We start from the raw sequence: 17,993 nt of genomic DNA, 5'->3' as shown, positions 1-17,993 counted from the left end.
TGAGTCCAGACTCTCCTATGGAAGCTGCTTTTGCTGGGAACAACCACTGTGCAAACCTGTGGTGCAAATGTTACCTTACCTTGAAAGACAAGCGCCAGGCCTCCCACCAAGCCCATAGAAAATGCAGAGAAGCAAAGCATATTAATCCCAACACCCCTGCTGAATCCCAGGGAGTTCCTTTTGGGAGAAAATAATACCGATAATTCTACATTAGGAAGACATGTCAGATCAAGCCTCTGAGGCCACGGCCTACACTCCCCCCAGCACATCTGCTTCTTCCTCTGTGCTCCCATCACACTTTACAAACCAGGGAGATAGAAAGGTGCTTTCATTGAGCACTTACTAGGACTTATACAAAGGTTTTCAAACTTTTAATTTTTTTAATCCGCCCAATAATCCTGTATGATAGCTAACCCTAGTCCCATTTTATAAAGGAGGAAATTGAGCATCAGAAAGCTTAAGCAACTTGCTCAGGAGAGGGAATGGTAAAGGGCAGAGCCTAAATCTGAACCCAGTCTAATTCCAAAACTTAACCTTTCTTTCAACAAATGTTTATTGAGAGCCTACTATGTGCCAAGCACTACTCTTGGGTGAATATACAGCAGTGCATATGACAAACAAAACCCCGTCTTTATGGAGTTTTCATTCCTAAACCAAGCTGCCTCTGCATTTAGCACACCACACATTTAATAAGTAGGTATCTGAATTATTTCTCCTCCACCAGGCAGGACTCAACAAATACATATTGAAGGAACGAATGCGGTCCTTTCCCTCCTCTCACAAGAATTCTTCTCAGCTGCTGTCCAAACAGCATTCCACTGTTTCCTTATCAACCCTGCATCCTTCTTCTCACCTAGGTCAAGCCATACCTTAAACCAAAAGCTTCCTCACATTGCTGGCAAATTGGCTCCAGTCACCCAATGAGGATGACAATAGTACTTTAGAGTTTACAGAAGACTTTACAGACATTGTTTTATTTAATCCTCATAAAACTAAACAAAGTAGGTATTGTTGCTATTTAATAGGAAAACAGACACACCCAGAAAGCTCAGTTACTACTCGTTTGTGGGGACAGAGCCCCAGAAAGCAGTTTCCAGGCTCTCGGCCTCACATAGAAAAGTGCTGGCTCAGGTAGTAAATGGCCATCAGCTGTGACTAGTTGGCCGTCAGCTGTAACCAGTGAGCCATTGGCCACTAATATAACTGCTGTGGCTACGCTAGCAGAAAATGGGGGCTAGCAAGAAGATGGTGGCTGGGCTGGCAAGCGTGGATTGCAGTTAGGATGGCTGGTTGCGAACAGTGTGGATCCAGCCTCCAGTGAGACTATAGTGCCGCCAGCGAGAATATACTAGTATGACTCCCCTACCTATGGCTCCGTGGGTGTTCCTTTTTGGCCTGGCCACATCCTGCATTCTTACGAGGGGAGCGGGAGCAGAGACCCCGCAGGCTTCCCTGCACGACACGTTACTTGTATCCTAAGACACAATCGAGTAGTGGAACCAAGCAAAGCACAGTGCTGCCCGGTCCCAGAGAGCACTCTTCTTCCCTTCTCCCTCATCATCTCTTCTCCATGAGAGAAACCAAAAGTGTGTTGTGTCACTCTCTAATTCACTCTGTTTGATTAAGCTATTTCAGATTCCCCACTGTATCCAAATAAAACAAACATCAATGTTTGTTTCATCCTATTGAGGAATTTATTTTGATTGTTATCCAAATTTTATTACTTGTCCTATTGAAAAGTGTTTTAACTGTATTTTGTTATATTCTAATTTGCCATTTAGTCCCAAAAGGACAAGTTTTGATGTTAAACACTAAACACATATGCTACATGCACAGGAAAAGGCCTGAAAATACTTTCATAATTTTTTTCAAGTCAGTGAGAAAGATAATTCAACTTATAAAAATGCTTTTACAGGCCTGCCTTCTCTAGGAAAGCCTTTATCCTGTGAAGTGACACACCAGTAGGTAGAGGCTGTAGAAAGTTTAAGTCCCAATAACTCGGTATGTATATATGCTCTTTGCAAAAAAAAACAAAAACAAGAAAACCCAAGCACCCACAGTTAACAGGTACGTTCTAGCAACCAAGGCCAGAATGAGAGCTTTGTCACACCATTCCACTCCACTAGCTCTATTAATTGCAAGGAGGCCACAGGAGAGAAACAAACTCTAAAGCCAGATGCCAAAAAAATGACCTAAGGAAAGAGAGGACTGTTCCTTGGGAACTCAAAAGACATCTGCCTAGAAGGATAACACAGCACACTCTGGGCAAATCAAGAAGACCCAGGGCTGACTTTACTCAGGGAGCTAGCGAACACTCTGCCCAAAACCCTCCCCTTTGCCAGCCTGTCATGACACCTGAAATTCCAACACTGCAACTTCATTTGGTTCTTTAATAAACTCATCCTGAGTACCACACCCTGCAGGAGGGGGAGTAGTCAAATGAGGGAGGTAGATCCATGCCTCCTTGAATATCAGTCAGATTACAGAGAGGGGCAGAGTGTTCTAGAAATGCAGGTCAAGAAAATAATTCTGGCCGTAGGAATTGGAGACTTTCTGGTGGTAGGAAATTAACTGGGCTTAGAAAGACAGGCGGATATGAAATCATTTGCGCTACCTAAAGAAAGTAACCAGAGGCTCTGGGAGAGAACCAGATTTTAATTCTGGGTCAGTTGCTTACAGGCTATGATGACAGTCCAGCAAATGACTTTCCTTTTATGAATATTTCCTCATCTGTAAAATGGGAATTATGAAAAGATACGGGCATTTTTCACAAGGCAGCTATGTAAAACACTAGCTCCATCCTGGCACATGATGGGACTTCATAAATATCCTTTCCTTCTCCCTTATTCTGGTTACAACAGGAACACACACCAGGGAAGAATTCCCCAGGGCAATGGAAATTACTTGCCAGCTAACAGAGCAAAGCCCATGGGGGCTGAGAGACAGAGAACTGACCTAAAAGGGAACCTCAGGAGGCTAGAGAGTAGCAAATCCAGGCAAATCCGGATCCAGATCTTTCCTCCACCACGAGATGTGTGGCAGCCCATTCTGGACAAATATCACATCATCATGTATTTAGTTAGATGAGGACATGGAAACGCGCTCCTTAACTCCCCAAGAAAGACAGCCCTGTGCCAACTTCTGGTACTCCAGGAGGCTGGGGCAGGACCTAGTGCAAGGAAAGTATTGAGTCCAGCTGCCAACATTTTAATTAGTCCAACCTTAAAAAGTCTATAACCACAAGAGATTAAAAGGAACCCCCAGGGAAAGCCTCTGCCCTTCACATGGTTCAGCCAATTAGATCTGCTCAAGTGCCCTAATTTCCATCACTGAATTCTTAAGGGGAATCAAGCCTCACTGAGTTCCGATTTCTGACCGAAAGTACAGGCAGACGCTCAGCTCAGAAAGAGCAGTGTGGGCTGAGAGAGAGGCAGCATCCAATGCTCTGAGGCCCTGACACCCTTCCTGCATCAGTAAACTAAGACCTGTCCTCTTACCAGGCTCCATCCCTCACCCCCATGTCCTACTGTGACCCGTGCTTCCAGTGGCTATACCCTAATTTAATCCACATTGAAAACCTAGCAAAGGATAGTTTTGATTCTTAGTTATTACCTCAGCCCAGTAATACTTGCATTTTAAAAGGGGATCTTCCAAAATGGAAGTGATTTCAAAACCAAAAAGAACTACATGGTAAACCAGGAGACAAACGTAAAAACTGAGGGACAAAGGGGTAAAGCGTTTTGTTCAAATTAATGACAAGATATTCTACCCCAAAGCCACTGAACTTTACATTTCCCAAAGGCTCAGGCCCTCTCCCTTGCAAGTGTACTGTGTGCAATGCTTGTGTAGCCTCACTTTTTCTGTTGTCATTAAGAGTATAAAAAGCAAGGATACAAGGAAAAGTGAGAATCTAGGAGACATAGGGTACTAACGAGAGGGGATATTCCAAGAAATTACACAGATGATTGGACAATTCAGAGGAGGAAAACGAATAATAATAGATTACTTACATTTGTTTTAGACTAAATACTTGTCACATTATCTCAGAAGATCTGCACATGTCAGCCTGTGAGATAGGTTCTGTTATCCCCAAAATACCTAGCATGGGGAAACTGAGGCCCAAAAAGGTCAAGACTATCACAACCCAAGCTAAACTATGTCTACCTAATTCCCAGTCTAGTGTTCTTTTTTTATGAAACTAGATACTCCATAAAGAAAGCTGTGAAGACTCAAGAGAACCAAGCTAGGAAGGGGTAAGAAAAAGGAAAAAAGGTTCAAAGGAAATAAGTGGAAAGAAAATGCTTTAAGACAGAAGCTACAAAACAGCAAGCAGCTATTCTATTAATCAGAAAATCTTCTTGCTTTCCCCCTCCACTCTCTCAGAGGGTGTGTGAAAAGACATCCAACACGATGGCCAGTTTCAGGCTTGCTTCCATGGCAGAGAGCTAACATAACCACAGACCTGCTACCTGACAATCCATGAGCAGCCTACTCCCGTCTCAAGAGGACTTGGGAACATGTGTAGCAAACCAAAGACATGACCACAAGAGGACTCCAGGCATCAGCTTTGACCAGCAGCTGCACCTAGTACCTCTGTCCCGAGCCAGGGCTTACCCTCGTCTAGCAGGAGGGTCCCCAGAAAGAATAGCCTAAATTCAACTATCACTCTGTCCCCACACCTTCAACCAGCTGAAGGTTGACAGAAGATCCTGGGGGAACGGGATAGTAATCACCTTCACTCAGGCCGAGAACAGCTGATAGGATGTGATCACTTAGTGTTCTTATGGCAACTCCATTTCCCACTAGAAAACTTGAGATGTGTGACTGTGGAAAACTTGGCACGTTCCCACACCAGAAAGCCCCACCAGCAGATGAGTAGTCTAGGTCAGTCTAAAATGAAAGACCTTCCATGAAAAACTGAGTTTACGTCTGCTCTTATTTGGCCAAAACCCTCACTACAAATATGGGCTCCGACTCAAGCCATAATCCTGGAATAACACCCTCACACAGCACTTAAGAGTTTTACAAAGTACCTTATCTTCCATTGCTTCCATAAGGTAGAGATTGTGGAAGCAACCCCCCTCCTTTATTTTTAGTAAACCCCCCCCCGCCTTTATTTTTTCAAATTTGAAAGCTAACACTCACAGAGAAAAACTAACCTGCTCAAGATTTTACAAACCAAAAATGACAAAGCCTGGAATTGAACCCAGGTTTTTCTATCTTTACTACCGTTGTGAGGATTAAAGAAGATCACGTACGTATGTGAAAGTATCGAGCCCAGGCCTGGAACAGAGTAGGTGCTCAATAAACAGGAGCTCTTATTATGTACAGTAAAGAAAAATGTGGGTGCACATCTTAATTCCTCAGTCCTTCTACTGGGCAGGGATCGTTCTGTAACATAACATACATGTTAAATGTTAACTGAAGCGGTAAAGAACACTACACAGATACAGACCACATCCCAAAGCTTATATCCACAAGAGCTCAACCATAATGCTATTTTTAGAAGATACAAACGAAATACACATCACTCTATAGCTACACACTTCACCAATGTGGTATTCCCACTTCCACTCAGAATTTATAGGTGAAATACGCCCCCTCAGTCCTTCCCTCACCCCCAAATCCTAATTCCAGGCCAGTTAGGTGATAGAACTAAAACCACAAATAGTCTGATGAATTATACACTTTTTAATCCAAATACACATCTCCACCTAAATTTATATACCTGTTTCTTTCCCTCCATACACGATATTAAACAAAAATAGAAAGAGCATTGACCTTTGGGTCAACAAAACCTAAATTCAAATCCTGGCTTAGTCACTTTGGGAAAATTATTTATATTCTCAGAGTTACTGTCTCCCCATCTATAAAAATGAGAAAACTATCCCCCTTTAAGGGTGCGGTATAGATGTAAAGCACCCCGCCCAGTGCCTAGAACATAGCAGGTGCTCAGTAAACAGTAGCTATCATCAGCATTTGTATCACTCAAGCTAGTTGTCTTAATTACATATTTATCTCTTTAGAGATACGAAGTGTGAGTTCCAGTGAACTTTGCCCTGGTCAGCGACTGTTTCTTGAAACAAGACCTCCACAAGTTTGACTACCCCGCCACACACACACACAAACACACAGACACATACTGCTTTCTAACCTCTGCATATATTTTACCTGAAGGGCACCCAACCCCCCTGGCCACTACATTCTAGATGCTGGCTCTGGGAACTTGGCAAACAAGGACACATTTGTTTTAACATACACTGTAGTGATGAGAGTTCTGAGAGCTTCCTGAGAGGCCTGAGATAACCCAGAGAGGCCAAACAGGAGCAGAGCTACTGGATCGCACCGGAGACAATTAGAGGCATGTGAGATTTGAAAGCCAGCATGCCTGCCTGCCTTCCAGTGAGATTTCTGGTCCTCACCTAGGCCAGAACTCAACCCGAGGCAGCCAGGAGCTCTGTAAGTGTAGTTTACAGCGGAAAGGGGCAGGTTTGTCCCAGCTGGGCCACACTGACAGGACAGCACAGCTGACTCTCTTATATCTTTGCCCCCTCCACCAAAGCCTTGAAGGAAAGCTAGTGTGATATCTGCTCAAGCCGGAGTTCTCTGAGGCCCGGGGAGTTCTCAGAATCAGAGATAAAATGGAAAAAGCTAGTGACCTTCAGTGGACCTATCCTACCTCCCGGCTACAAAACAAGCCTCGCATAAAAGAAGGCTCCTTCCCCCCCCCCCCCCCCCCCCCCCCCGCCACGAGCCAGGTTAAGAAAAGCAGTTCAAGTGCATTCTGCTCATTTGTCTGCCTCGAGTTTGACCTGAGGCAAACCCCTGGGACAAAAGCAGGGAGCAGCAGGACCCAAGAGAGCCTTGCCCGTGGGTTGCATGTCAGTCCTCCGTGATCACAGCCCTGCTCCACTCCGACTGCAGCCACCTGCTCAGGGGCAACCAAAATCGGCAGCCAGAGTCAAAGGCCAAACCATCCTCCAGTATGACTGATAACTGGCACGGAGCAGAGCTTCAGCCGGTGCTCAATACGCAGAGATGAAGTACCACTCAGCAGAAAAACAGTGTCCACAGAACTCCTCGAAAACCCATGTGAATTCTACCCCTAATCTCGGGGCACTCTTGTCTAAGCTCTTCGCAGGAACTGATGACAATGTACCTGGCACTGTCCCTCCACGCCTACTCAATCCAAGGATGGGCTCGCTGTTACTCATTCAATTATTCAACAAATATCTTTTGCGCACTTACTCTCTGACCAGCACTGTCATACATACTAAAGATAGGTACTCGGGTCAGCAAAACGGACATGGCTCCTGCCCAAGAGAGGGGAAGACATGCACCAAAAAACTTTAACATGTAGACAACCCTTTCCAATAAACTAATGCTCTTTTGACCCCATTTTTCAAGTGAGGAAACTACAGTTTGGGGCATATTGTCAGTAAGGACTCAAGCCAGTGCCCCGTGATCCTGATTACACATCACTCCGTGTCTTGCCTTGAGAGGCTTAAGTGAAGTGCAGAGACTGCTGCAGGCCGCTAGTGCTACCAGAGTTTGATCCGGGATGAGAGGGAAGGCTTCACAGAGGGCTGAGAGGTTAGATAGGAAGAAACGAGAGGGGAGGACCTCCTGGGAGGAGAGTAAAATGATATAAGTAAAGCCGAAAGAGAAGCCGTATACAGTATGTTCTGAAGACCAGGACAAAAAAATAAAAAAGCATGGCCGGGCCAAGATACAGAGAGGGGAACAGAGGAAGAGGAGGGGGCAAAGTAGTCTGGGGCCAGAACCCTGGGTCAGGAAGGAAACGACCACCCACAAAGGGGTTCTAGAGCCTGCACTGTCTCTATTCCAAGTCCCCAGCAGAAACAAAAGAGCATTTTTGTTGGCTCACTTCAGGTTTTTCTTTGCATGGCCTCTCACTATGAAATAAATCTGCTCCACTCTGATAAACATGACAGGGCCACAGCCATCCCTGTTCAAGTCTCACCTGCCCTAGCAAGTTGTGCCAACACAGGCAAGGCTCCGTCAAATTCTCAGTGCCCAGAAAGCCTCTCCTTGGCACTTTCCAGGTGGCCACAAATAACCCCGCAAGCCTTTCGATATATTTACCCTGCCTGTGAAGGCCCCAAGTCCATACATAATGACACCAGCTGAGCCAAACAACAATCAGATGTACAGTACAGCGCTCTGAACCACCCACTTCAGGAAGCCCATTCTGTATATCTCAACAAACAGAGATCTCCCATTCTAAACTGAGATTGCCAAGACAGCAGTAGAGAATGCAGATGTAAGTCACCATATGCCATGAATATTACTGGGCTTCTTTTTCTATGCCTTATATAATAGCTTTCCAGCTTAGCTGGGAGGAAACGCCTCAGAAGCAGCATTTGACAATGACCTTGTATACCCCCAAATCTGCCCAGCCCAATCTCTGTGAACATAATACAATATTGTGAACCGCTTTCTAGTTCTCCTCTGGACAGGTCTCAGACCCCCTAACACCTCAAATTGGCTGCATTAGGTAGAGAGGCTCCACAACAGAGTGTAAGCAGCATGTGAATGAGAATCAGACAAAATTAGATTGTAGCCCTGGCTAAGACCTTACGCAAGTTTGTTCCTCTCATACGTAAAATGAGTTTGGAAGAGATGGTCCTTAAAAGACCTTCCAGCTTTAACATCTTAGGATGTTAAGTCCTAGCACCTAACACCAATGGCCTAAAAGGTCAGAGTAACTTTTCTGTCTGTCAATGTGTAAGTCCCGGTTCAATGCCACTTACAAGTCTAGCTCTCAGAGGCCAAGTTGGGGCAATAAAGGCTCCAAGGTCAGTGGCTGTACAACGGGCTCCAGAACTGAAGTTATCAAACAAGCAGTTGGGCGGCAGGACTAGAACTTGGGATAAAAAGCTAATTTAGAGAGGGGCCATGTCACCTCTACATGTCAAAGCAATGACGTCATGGAGGAAGCAAGATGACACGGTAACAAAGGGAGGACAGAAGATTCCCACAAGACTTGAGGAGGCAAGCAAAGAAAAGCTAAAAGGACACAGCACCTAGAAGCCATTGTTCCCAAGATCATGGCCCTGGGGGATGTCATAGGCGTCCTCTACGATGGCCCCTGCCCTCCTGGTATCCGTGCCCTCGTGGAATCCCTTCCCCTTGAGCGTGGGCTAGACCTCTCGACTTGCTTCTAACAAATAAAATACGGCAGAAGTTGTGGCATCTCAACTGTAAAATTAGGTAATACAAAGACTGTGGCTTCCATCTTAGGCACTTCCTCTCACTCTCTCTTAGGTCATTTGTCCTGGGGGAAGTCAACTGTCATGTCATGAGGCAGCCCAGTGGAGAGACAGACCCATGTGGCAAGGGACCAAGGCCTGCCAAATACCCTCCCCTCCAACTGAGCCTTGAGCCCCAGCCCAACAGCTTTACTGTGACCTCATTAGAAACCTTAAGCCAGAGACACCTAGCTAAGCAGTACCCAAATTCCTAACCCACAGAAACTGTGAGATAATAAATGTTTACTATTTTAAGCCTCTAAGTTTGGGGATAATTTGTTATGCATCAGTACCGGTGGGGACCATGCCCATCTAGTCAGCCATTTCCAGCCTGCAGGTGGGGCTAGGGAAGTGGTTACACTCAGTAAAAGAAACCGGGGTATGGGCCGGAAATAAGGTCAAATACTAGCACCTAGACTTTCTCAGCAGCTTCCCTGTGGCCTGGTAGAGTACTCCTCCACTGAAAGCCTAGTTTGGCCACACCGAGAGTCCATGTTTGGTGGGTACACCTGCAGTAACACCATGGAACTAGATCAGGTTCAGAGAAGCAACTACCCTTCGCGGTGTGCTTCCATAAGCAGACACTCCGATTCCGACTGAGGCTTCTCAGCCCACAAAAGCAAAGGTTGAGAGGCCTCAACGACCCCCAATTGCGCAGTACCTTGGAATTCATGAAGGCCTTTCTCCACATAAGCTATCGCATCTGATCCTCGCTACAAATCTATTCGTTAAGGTTATTCCCTTCCTACAAATGAAAAAACGAAGGCTGAGAGAGATGAGATGCCTTGCCCTCCACTAGATCCACAGCCAAAAATGAAAAGAGCTGGAACTCTGAAGCTCCCCTAAATCCAGATATTTATGTCTGATGGCTGTGGCCAACTCAGATCCTTCTGCAAACCAAAGCCAATCATCTCATTTTACATCTAGGCTTCTATCCAGCCCTACCCACTCATTTCCCAACTCTCTCCTCCCCACTACACATAGGTCCTTTGTAGAATGAGACAATTTCCCAGCTACTCTTAAGTGTATTCTCTTGGTAAGGACTGTTAGACTGATTTCTTCCACGTGAAGTGAGGCTGTGGGATCCAAACTGATCTGGGTGATTTTTTTTTATAACAAAGAATGAGAAATTCTAAAACAGTGAACTTTCTAAATAAGTGAAGCTTATGGCCTCAACTCTACCTAAACTTTTCCCAGAAAATTTTTTTTCAACTTCTCAGCAAGTGCCATAAATTACAGTAGAATCAGAACCAGACAATAAATACCCTTCAGTTCAGTTCTACAAACTTGGTAGTATATAAAGTACATTACATGCCAAGCCTTGTGCTAGGAGCTTGCTCCCCTAACCCTTGAGGAGCTATGGGATATCAAGGAAGGCAGACACACTCCTACACAGAGAACTCCAACAGCATAGCATGGCGGGTAAGATTATAGACTCTACCCTTCTCCAGAGCAGCACTTTGTGATGATAAGTGCACTATTCAAACACCTTTGTTCACCCAGCTATCTCCATACCGTTGAGGCTATAGGCTCTGAGTGCCAGATCAGTGAGTGACACATCGACAGGTAATGTATTTGATAAAGACAGCATGGGTTTGGTACACAGATCCCCAGAGTTATAGTTCTGGCCCTACCACTTTTTAGCTATGTGACCAAGAACACAAATTGCTCAACTACAAATTCTTCATCTTTAAAATGGGCATATTAATAAAAACAGCCCTACCTACTTCCAAAGTTGAGGATGAAATAAAATAATAGATTGACAAGAGATTAAACAGATCTGAGTTTGGATGAAAATACAAAGTGCCCTGGGCAAGCAACCAAGAGTTGAGGAAAAAGCCCAGAATGTGTACCAAGACATGTGAGATGGTTTGAAAGGAAGAAAGAAAATATGACCCATTCAAATAGGCCCTGATTCTGGCTTTTCCAACAAACTTTACCAGAGGTTTTAGGCTGGACACAATAAAAACAGAGATAAAGTACAACCCTCCTCCCTTCTTCTACAAAGAGCTGACCCTTGCGAGAGAAAGTATATATACAATGTACGAGGTGTTACATTAGAAATTTATACAAAGTGTCCTGAGGGTAATAAAGAAAGCCCTGTGCTGTTACTATTTTATTTCTTAAACTGTTGCGGGCACATGGTCATTCAATGTATTATTCTTTATACTTTGTTGTATATCTTAAATATTTCTTTTTTTTTTTTTTTTTTTATCAGCAACAAAAAAGAAGGATCTGCTGGAGGCCCAGTTTGGTATCTTTCTCTCTCCCTGAAAGTCTGACAGCCAGAGCTTCTAGGTTTCCTGGAGAATCATTTCCTACAAAGGGACAAGTACCACAGCATGCCCATAAACTCACTCAGCAATGTATGTCAAAGCTACTCAGCAGGAAATGAAGGGCCCCTTGGGGCTCAAACCCAAGTCCTGTGGAGACCCAGGAAAACACTCCCCTCAACAGGACCTCATCCCTCCCTTGCCAGACATCAGGAGTTCTTAATATGAAGGCTCCACGTTCCTAAGGGACCCATGGGTACAATTCAGGGGCATCTGTGAATTTGGATAGGAAAGAATTTACATCTTTATTTTCAATATTCTCTTATGGAAAGTTAGCATTCCTTTTACATATTTCAATTATGTATTGTAAGCAACCAACTACAATATTATTAGCAGTACCTATGATTTTGTCACCAATAGAAATTATAGATATTTTCATGTCACGTTACATTTTTGCAGATATCTCAAAATATTATTTACACTCACCATTACTTCAAAATTAGGGTAGTTTTTAGATCTGCCACTAGATCACACACGACTGCAATTTTCCCGTCTACAGGCCCTTAGCTGGCCAACTATGAAACAACTCTACCCAGTCATTGTTCAGCTACCAAACAGTGAGACTCCATATGCTGTCACTGGTGCCCAGACATCTCCAATGCCTTTCTTCCAGTCTTCCCCAAGTCAGACCACTCCCTCCTGCTTCTCTTCTGCCTCCACCCAATCCTCCTTGCAGAAGCCCTCCCCAGCCACCTTAGCCCAGACCTGCCTACACAGAGTTCTCTTAATCCTTAGCCTACACTGTCTACACGGCCTGGTTTTGTGCTTCATTAAGCCTGTGGATTATGTTGTATTTAATAGCCTCTAAATATATATATCCACAGGGCTAACCACAGAATTAGACTTCTTTGGTAGCCCTAAGTGCAAAGCAAGCAGTAAGCACTTATTATGGACTTGTGGATAGAAAAAACAATTGAATCAGGGTCCGTGACTCAAATATCTTAGTCTCGTTCTGTGGAACTTCTAGTTGATGCCCTTCTGGACATCAATTTCCTCATATGTAAAAATAAGTTGGTTGAACTAACTGATGTTTCCACCTCTTAACTTCTGAATTAGGCAACCACTTTTTATCTCCCTGAGATCTGAGAAAAATTATGAGGGAAACTGAAAAGCCTCCCCCAGCTCTCCCAGGCAGGATTAGTCACTTGCTCCCCTGGGCTTCCCACAGACTTCTGAATGTATATGCAATACCTCTATTACAACGTTTGTCACAAAGTTTGTGAGAGAGTGTATAGCATAGTAGCTAAGGTGGAGGGAAGGAGAAGAGTCAGACGGCCTGTGTTCAAGTTCTGGCTCTACTCCCTAATGTCTGTTAACCTTGAGCCAGTTACTTAAGCTTTCTGACTCCATTTCCTCACCTATAAAATGGGGCTCATACCAAGCACACAGCATAACTGTAAGAATTAAATGGAATAAAATGTTTGGAATAGTGCCTGCCATACAGTAAGCACTAAAAAATGTTTGTTGCTATTATTGTTGATGTTATTAATATCTTACCAGGCACCAGGGTCCTACTTTAACTGGCTCTCTGTCTTCCTCCCATTCTCCATCACAGCACTCCTTTTATTTTTTCTTCCACAGAACTTACCACAAGATAATATATGTAGTTAGGTGTTTATTTCCTATCTGCCCACTAGACTGTAAACTCCATGAGGGCTGAGAACCTGCATGTTTTGTTCATCCTTAAATTCTCAACACTAAACACTGCCTGGCCCAGAGGCACGCATTCAAATATTTGTTGAATAAATAGCACATGAACTGGCACTGTTTGATGTTTGCTAAATAAATTAACCTAGCTAAGGGTGATTGTCAAAGCTGAGGCATGGATGAAGATGGTGTCCCAGTTGCCCCAGGATTACCATGACCCTCTCCCCAGCCCCCAATATTAACCTTAGTCAAGCTCCACCCACCTGCCTGTGGCCCCAGTCCAGTTCCGGGAGCCACCCTCGGCTAAAATTAGCATAGCCACCAGGATGGCCAAACCATTTATAGCCTTGGAGGCAACAGCAACTAGCTGGGTGGGCAGGCAGGGCTCTGGCCTCCCACTCCATCAGGGAAAGCCAGCTTCCACTGGACAAACTGCTTAGATAGATGCTTATGCTCCAAGGCTGTTTTAGCTGTACTGAGTCAAACCACAGTTCACGATTAGAGGCCCTCAATACCTCCAACACTGGCAGTCACAACTCCAGACTCACCTGGGACCCCCTCACACATGTTCTGCAGAAAACATTTTGAGTTTCTGGAGGCAATGAGCTGAGTCTAAGGGAAGTTCCAGGCATGAGTTCCAGGCCAGCTTCAGAAATTCAGGCCCCAAAGTAGCACAGCCAAGCACAGATCTTTACTGAGAAAGGGACTTAGCTCAACTGGGTGTACAGGCATCAAAGAGCTAGGAGGTGACAGGAATGGCCTTTCCACTGCCCAATGAGAGGGCCTCCTAGCAGAGCACCTGCCTTCACTGCAGGGTTAGGCCTTTAGGTTGAGCATAACCAGCCAACAAGAGAAAAAAATCCAATTCTCTGGCCCCTGCAAAAGACTCTCCAGAGGAAAACAAGGCCGTCCTTTCCTTGGCTCTCTGCTCCAGTCCCCAGAGCCTGCCAAACTAACTCACCAGGAGGAAAGTAGCATTCTCTTGGTCTTGCCTAGCACTCCTTTAACAGAGCAGGGCTGAGAAGACGGGAGGAGTCTAGGACTTAAACATCAGAAGACCTGCCTGTAAGACTGAGCACAGGACCCAGTGTCTTCACCCATAAAAAAGGGACTAATACCACATGCCCCGCATTCTAATAGGCCTATTGTGAGACTTCTGTAGGAAAATAGCTGTGTGGTTGAAAAAGGTAAACTTTAGCGAATATACAAATTGACTGGGTATGTTGAATCTGATTTAGAAAAGTAGCAGCTTTAAAGGCAAGTAAAACTCCTGTGTTCTGAAGATACAGATGGACTGGAAAAGCTACAAGGTTCCTGGCTACACAGAAAGCTTCTCCCCAGATCCTGTAGCAGAGCCCATTCCATTAGCCACCTCTCTGCAAAAATGAGTTCCTGTCTGAGTCAGAGACAAACTTCCAGACAGGCCCAAGGGGACAACCTACCAGAACAATAGTGCTGGGGCCTCCAGTTCCCACAAACCATAACCATTACCAGCACTTAGGGTCTCTACAACTTCCCTCCCTGGGATTCAGTATTATTGTGACAACAGAAACAAATTTTTGAACCAAGAAGAAGAAAAGACCAAAACAGAGGCCTAAGTGGTATAATCAACCCAGCCAGGCCTTTGAAACATGTTGTGTGAAGGGCTGTCTCCATATACTAAACTCAGGGGTGGTTCTAAGGGATGTTGGAATGCATCTTACCTACCTCACACACACATACACACGCACACGCACACACACGCACACCTTCCTCATAGCTAGCTAATGCCTAAAATTCAAAACTTCATCCCTTTAGCTGGTGTCTAAACTATAGAACACCTCCTCCCCCAAAAAAAATATTTATTTTGTATCAGGCACTCATATTTTAGGGTGAAAAAAGGACATATTATCAGTTATAAACAGGGACGTCACTGGAACTGCAGAGACACTCCTTTAAGGCTACTTCATAGTTTGACCTACATCTGCTTACTAGTCTTTCCCTTTACAGCCCAATGAGAACAAAGCTATGAGCTAGGTTTCAGCGACCAAGGAGACAACACATGGAAAAACAAGATTAATATGCAAGGACCTATCTTCAAAGCAACAGCCTAGGTGCCATGCTTGTACAGAGAGCAACCCTGGCCTCACCTTGAATGCAGCCCTTGGGATATCTGGAATCACACCCAGCCCAGCCAAGGAAGTTAAAAAGGGGTTTCCTAAGAAAGGGTACACCACCAAAGCCAGCCTCTGGATCCATCCATGAAACTTCCCAGTCACATGACCTATATTTCCTTTTGCTCCCGGTATCAACAGGTATCCACTGAGCGGTCCCCTCACTTGAGCTTGCCCATCCTCAAAAAGAACCCAGCTATAAACTCTCCCCACACTGCAGCCCACTGCTTTGGGCAGAACGTAGTGACACAGCGAGGGAAATAGGAAAAAAACACTGAATTCCATTTAAGCCTTTGTAAAACAACTGAATTTTAAAAGTGCTCTTTTCTTCTGGAACAGAACACCAGGGCTCCTGCTGTCTGACAAGGCTCCATGAATGCATAGGAAAAACCAGGACAGAATGAAATCTCATAGAATTCCTATCCTCATCAGTCAGAAGAAACAGAATAAGTCAACAAGTGGTCCCAGAAATTATATCATGTCCATGTCAAGAAAAGGCCATTTAAATCCTTGGTGGTCAATAGGATTCAATCTAAGGAACTGCCTTGGTATTTCAAATGGGCACAGCTAAAAGACCGCAGATTACCTAAGGGAAGGGAGGGCCTAGGGTTCCCACGCTTGTTGGAACAGAAAGGCACACCTGAACACCAATAGAGTTGGTCCAGCCCTGACTTTCCCTGCGCAACCCAAGTAGCCTCAACCTCCCTGTGCTGCCAAGTGCTGAAACTGGCCAAGAGCAACAGACTTATCACCTGCGCAGGCCATTCTTCCAGACAAGTGGCCCTGAGAAGGGGTCTTGGCTTGCTGATCTGAAAGGCCAAGGTACTTCATAAGCAGACCTCTTCTCACTGCCAACAAAGACATCCTGAGGAGGGATGAGGAAAGTTGTTCAAGAGAGACAGAGACATTAGATAGTCATGGCTCCTGAATGGAAAGAATTCGTTGGACTACTAGGTACAGGCAGTGCCATATGTGGTCCTCCATCAACTGCACATGTAGAAACCTAGGATTCAACTTGCCCACTTGGGCACCTCAGTTCTGAGTCAAAGCCCCCAGCCCAGTCCAACCGATATAGCAAGGCCTTACCTTCTGCAGTGGACTCCTCAGAATTAGCCCCCGAGCTGGCTCCCGTCGTCTTCTCGCTGTGGCTATGGCTGAGGCTCTGGCCGTGATGCAGGAGGAGCCCCCAAAGGAGCCACAGGGCAAAACGGGCGCACACATCCATGACTCCAGGTCTCAGTAAACATGCGCCTGATGTGAACACCTCGGGTCCCCAAAGGCAAAGCCGGGAGCCCAGGAGTGCGGCCGTCGGTCCTGGAACCCCAGGCAAGATGCCCTCGAGGCGCCGCAGCTGTCCAGGCACTCGCGGGCCTGCCTCCTCCGACAGCCAAAGGTCAAATGCTCCAAGTTTGGGCTCGGGAGGAGGGCCGTCGCCTCCGGTCCAACAGTGGGTCTGCGGGAGTTGCGGCGGCCTGAGCGCCCAGTCTGCTCGGGCCGCTTCCGGAGAGTTTGGACTGGGTGGCTGCGGGGCCGCTGTCAGCTCCGCAGCCGGATACACCCCTGCGGGAGGGGGCGGGCAGGCGGGATCTCCCGCGGGCAGGGGAATGGGGGAGGGAAAAAAGAGAGGGGAAGAGGGGGGCACCTGGCCTCACCCCGCCGAGGAGAGAGCAGCACAGGTTCGGAGAGGGCGTGCGACTCGCAGCCCCCGCGGGTGCTTGCGGCTCCGGGATCCCAGGCCTCCTAGGCCGAGGTCAGCACCCCCGCCCAGTCCCGTGCCCAGGCGGCCGACGGTGCCCAGGTTCAGCAGGCGGACGGGCACGGGCCAGGCCCGGGACAGCGGCTCCCTGGCGGGCGGGCGGGCGGGCGGGCAGCGCGGGGCGGGCCCGGGGCTGGCGGGGGCGTGCTTTCCCGCAGACCCGCCCCGCGCCGCCCGGCCCCCAGCAAAGCCGGGGCCCGCCCCAGCGCCGGCTTTATCCCGGAATAACCTGTTGGAGGCAGCCACCGGGTGTCCCTAGCCCTAGGCGGGCTCTCCAAGCCCCAGTCCGCGCTAGGCTCCACCAGGACCCCTCTCTCGCGCCAAGGGTCGGGTCCTGGCCTCCTCTTCCCCCACGAGAGTCTCTCCCGCGCTAACCGCCGTCAAACCCGCGGGCGGGCCCCTGACACGCAGTTACTCAGGTAACCCAGGCCTGCGGCGGCAGCGGCGACCACGGCAGTAGCTGCCCTGCCCGGATCTGTGGGCCTCAGTGCAGCTCCTCTCGCCTAAGCTCTAGAGCCAGGCTGAACAGAGGCCCGCGGCACAAAGATTGCCGCCCCAGGATGCTGGAGGGGACAACCGCCGTACCCTATTCGGCCGGGGGTGCGTTCCCAACCCCCACTCGCAGCCGGCTTTGCAGGCTCCGCCCTCCGCCGCGTCTTGCAGCCAATCGGCCTCCGCCTCTCTGCAGTTTAGGAACCCGCCTGCTTCTTCACCCGTGTGCAGCGGCCCCTGGCGGGCAAGTCTGGGTGCTGCTGACAGCACACCAGCTCCTGGGAGGCCCCGCCCTTTTGCGGAGGGTTGGGGAAATGAAGAGCACCCGCCCCGCGGGAGG

The 17,993-nt window shown here is 47.0% G+C and overlaps 1 protein-coding gene across 7 annotated transcripts in view; it reads right to left on the bottom strand.

Moving 5' to 3' along the window:
* Positions 1-17,290, bottom strand: part of STIM1 (stromal interaction molecule 1) — a 183,512-nt gene extending 166,222 nt beyond the window's left edge. For 4 of the 7 annotated variants that reach the window (XM_019732633.3, XM_019732632.3, XM_019732631.3 and 1 more), the window contains exon 1: positions 16,492-17,254. In XM_019732633.3, coding sequence (XP_019588192.2) covers positions 16,492-16,630 — 139 coding nt within the window. In that variant the 5' untranslated portion in view covers positions 16,631-17,254. Of the gene's footprint in view, positions 1-16,491 lie in introns of all 7 variants that reach the window. The other 3 variants (XM_074335861.2, XM_019732634.3, XM_074335859.2) reach the window with 3 other exon arrangements.
* Between the last annotated feature and the right edge of the window lie 703 nt (positions 17,291-17,993).

This window comes from Rhinolophus sinicus, chromosome 14 (genome assembly GCF_057876585.1).
Source record: "Rhinolophus sinicus isolate RSI-liver-muscle chromosome 14, RSI-T2T, whole genome shotgun sequence".
NCBI lineage: Eukaryota > Metazoa > Chordata > Mammalia > Chiroptera > Rhinolophidae > Rhinolophus > Rhinolophus sinicus.
This window is presented reverse-complemented; position numbering and strand designations above follow the sequence as displayed.